We start from the raw sequence: 3833 nt of genomic DNA on the forward strand, positions 1-3833 counted from the left end.
TTCCTGTTCCTCCTCCTCAGCTCTACATCCAATGGTGTGACGACGCCACGGCTGCTGAGGTCTGTACTCTGGTCTCTGACGCCACCAGCTCATTCAGCTCATTCAGCTCCAGCTGTGTCTCACCAGGTGTGTTTTCTGCAGATCTCCCGGCCCAGGTACAGCAGCCCGTACTCGTGGCCGCTCAGTAACATCCTGTCCTACCAGAAGCAGTGGGAGGTTCGCAGGAAGATGAACGCCATCGGCTGGGGAGGGAAAACGCTGGAGCAGGTGGGCGCCGCTCAAACGCTCTTCATGCTGACACAAAGACTTCCTGTTCTGATGCTGCTTTTTAGTAATGAAATGATTCAAAACTTAATGTTGTTAACTGTCTGGAAGGAATGTTTTCAGATCACAGCTTTTAGCCTTCTAGCCCTCTGAACCAAGAGGACATGAAGGAGAGAGAACTCAGAGATGTCTCCTGTCAGCAGGACTCAGAACGAAGGCGAATGTTTTTCTAAGTGGAACGCTGTGTCACCATGCTGAATGTATCGTCCAAAGACACGACTTGAAATATATCCAGAATTGCATGTATAATTTGTCCAAAACGATTTAAAATTTATCCAAAATTAGTTCAAATTTGTCCAGAATAAAGCCACACAGGATGAGAGAGCACATGAAAAGGCAAACAACAGTTGACTTTCTTTGACTATTTATTTTACTAGAATTGAAAATAACCTGCAGTCAGCACGCCCAACATGTTTCCAGGAGTCCACAGGTGTTACCGACAAGAAAATGGAGGCGCCACATACTTTAGATGTTTTACTGTTTACGTTTTTATCTGGTTTCCTCCTCGTCTCCTCTCTGAGCAAACACTGCCTGCAGTTCAGCTGAAAACGTCTCTGTGTTTCTACCACATGACTGTTGGCTGCTGCTGAGCCACTCCTGGTTTCTTTGCTTCATGCAAACATTTTATTTTTGGCAGGATGCATAGTTTTAGGTGTTGGTGAACCGTCATGATCTGAAGCTCAGATCTGGATCATTTTGCCGACAGTTTGGCTGAAAACTCCCTGAATTTTCGCCACATAGCTGCTCACAGTCACAGCTGAGTGGGAGAGTCTTTAGTTTTAACAGAAAGTAGAATACATTGGATTGATTATCATTATTTTAAACTCAGAATTTTTTTCCAGAGTGACGCAAATGTCACAGATTAGTTTAAGCATCTTTGAAAGGAAAGTTTTTACAGTTTCGAACTGGTAAATTTAAATTATTTTCACTTTTTTTTTCTTAAAGATTTCCCTCCTTTCAAACCTGCTGGCGCGGTCAGAGGATTCATTTATGAAATGCTGTAAAACCAAATGTGTTTAAGGTTGTTTTTAAAGTCGCTGCTGCTCATCCCTTTGAGTTCTTAATATATCATATATACATTTAGACAGACAGAATGAGTGGATCACGGTTTGAGACGTTTGTTCTGGTGTGTTTCAGGTTTATGAGGATGTGAGTCAGTGCTGTCAGGCTCTCTCTCAGCGGCTGGGAACTCAGCCGTACTTCTTCAACAAACAGTAAGTATCTGTTACTGCTACTGAGGCTCAGAGCTCAGAGCGCCACCTGGTGGTCCAAACCTGCACCGACTTCCTGTTCACCCGAAACTAACAGAATATTTAACACGACTCCAAACAAAACAGCAGAACCAGAGTTCATCCTGTTTCTGACTCTTTTCTAAAGATTTTAAAGACATGATTGTCAGGAACAACAGAGTTTCTGCTTCACTGCTACATTTTATTAATTACTGACCAGCATGTTGATTAATAATGTTAATTAGTGCTCTATGACCAGAAGTGTTGTTAAATCTTAGAGCACTGGAGGCTCAGTCCAGCAGTCTTTACATTTCAACTTGACATTTGCACCATTTTCAAGTTAATTTAGACTAAAGTGTGAATAAACTGCGACCAAATTCAGTTTTTATTTTACAAATACTGAAGATAAAAGCTGTAATCAACACATCTAACATTTTCCAGGTGTTATCAGTACTGAGGAAACGGAGGCTGAACGTTCTGTAGCTATTTAACTCTTCACATTAGTTGTCCACTCTGGTCCGTCACCTGCTCCAGTTCAGCTGGAAGTCCCAGAACTGTAGACCTGTGACTGTTGGTCTCAGCTGAGTCAGCTTCATGGTTTCACTGAGCAGCTCACAATGTTTGTGCTTTTTACAGAATCTGGTCAATGCTAACGTTTTATTTTTGGCACATTTTAAATCAAGATGCACTAAAAACTTTGGACTAAAAACTCTCAGAATTCTTGTCTCTTGTTCATTTGGCCTCCGCTGAGTCACTAATGGCTTCAACGTTCGGTCGTGGAGCCACAAATGTTTTGTTTTTGACAGAATCTGATTAAATCAGTTTATTTGTGGCAAATTTAAAAATCAGACAGAAGAAGGTTCACAGATTGTTCTGTTTTAGTTACTTATTTTTACAGTTTCTGGCTGATAAATCACCAAAATGACAAAACTTCTTTCTTTCCTTCAAAAGGTTTACAAACCACGTACTTAATTAAATGTTTTATTCCATCTTTAACAAACACTGACTGTGTTTTCTGTGTGTATGATTGTGTGTTTTCTGTCTTTATTGTGTATTTCATTGTGTCTCTTTGTGTGTTTCTGTGTGTGTCAGAGCCACGGAGCTGGATGCGCTGGTCTTCGGCCACCTCTTCACCATCCTGACCACCAGACTGACCAGCGCCGAGCTGGCCGAGAGGATCAAGAGCTACAGCAACCTGCTGTCCTTCTGCAGACGCATCGAACAGACCTACTTCGACGACAAGAGCTCCTGAAGCTCCACCTCAGTCTGCTCCACCTCGTACATTCTGTCTTCTGTCATTCCCCTGATCGTAGCACCGATCCTGCTTCTGTTCTCATCCTGTCCTGCTGGTTCTGTCTTCATGGCTTTGAGCTTGTTGCATGCTGCCGCTGGCCTCCAGAGAGACGGTCAGGGAATCTACACATGAATAAATGTGCTGTAGTCAGAGGGTCACTGTGAAACCACCGTAAACCACGTACCGTCTAAAACCAGAATTTAAACACGTTTCAGCTGAGCTTCTATTCTAGGAATCTAATAATTCTATTGATGTTAATAATCCTAATAAACTCCACAAGAAGAGCAGCCGAGGTTAAATGCTGAACAGAATCCTGCTGGGATTTATCATCACACTTATTTATTCACCTCAGCAGCTCTGATCCTCTCACATCCATTGCTGTGCTTTTCCAGACTCTGAACGTCTGGACTTCACGGCTGCCACTCCGTTTGACCCGACCGGAGGTCAAATGTCTTTCCTGTCTGAGGTTTCAGAAACCTGCAAGAAATGTGAAAGCGACATGTTTTACCCTGTAAATACAGAAAACACTCAAACACGCCGATGAAGAGGATGTGATTTACTCTGGAGTTGTTCCACTTTGTTCTTTGTGTGAATGTGAAGTGCCTACAAAATAAAAGACGTTCACTTCATTCTTTGAGGTTGTTTGACTTTATTTCCCAGCAGCCACTTTGTTAGTTCCCCTGGCCAGTGTTTAGCACCAAACATGTTTGTAAAACACCGTCAGAAGTGAGAAGACCCCTGTGAAGGATCACTATATTATTCTAACAGTCGAGTGCTTCTGCTTTTTTATTAAGTTTTTATCGTAAGTTCAAACCAAAGTGAATCGACAAAGATGGAAATATCCAGGAAGATCAGTGGGCTACTAGAAACCAGTGCAGCCCAGTGTGAGCAGTAACCAGGAGGTCTAGAAGGAGCCATAGTAGCTCTGATCAGGGCTGCAGTGGTCGTCCTTGCATGTCTTTGCCAGTAAAGTTTGCTGCAGAACA

The 3833-nt window shown here is 42.6% G+C and overlaps 1 protein-coding gene across 1 annotated transcript in view; it reads left to right on the forward strand.

The window, feature by feature from the left end:
- mtx2 (metaxin 2) overlaps positions 1 to 3476 on the forward strand; it is a 10683-nt gene extending 7207 nt beyond the window's left edge. The window contains exons 7-10 of the mRNA XM_008290279.1: positions 21 to 59; positions 142 to 267; positions 1462 to 1538; positions 2646 to 3476. Of these exons, the coding sequence (XP_008288501.1) occupies positions 21 to 59; positions 142 to 267; positions 1462 to 1538; positions 2646 to 2805 (402 nt within the window). The 3' untranslated portion in view covers positions 2806 to 3476. The remainder of the gene's footprint in view (positions 1 to 20; positions 60 to 141; positions 268 to 1461; positions 1539 to 2645) is intronic.
- The last annotated feature ends 357 nt before the right edge of the window (positions 3477 to 3833 follow it).

This window comes from Stegastes partitus, unplaced genomic scaffold (assembly GCF_000690725.1).
Source record: "Stegastes partitus isolate 25-593 unplaced genomic scaffold, Stegastes_partitus-1.0.2 Scaffold664, whole genome shotgun sequence".
Classification (NCBI taxonomy): Eukaryota; Metazoa; Chordata; class Actinopteri; family Pomacentridae; genus Stegastes; species Stegastes partitus.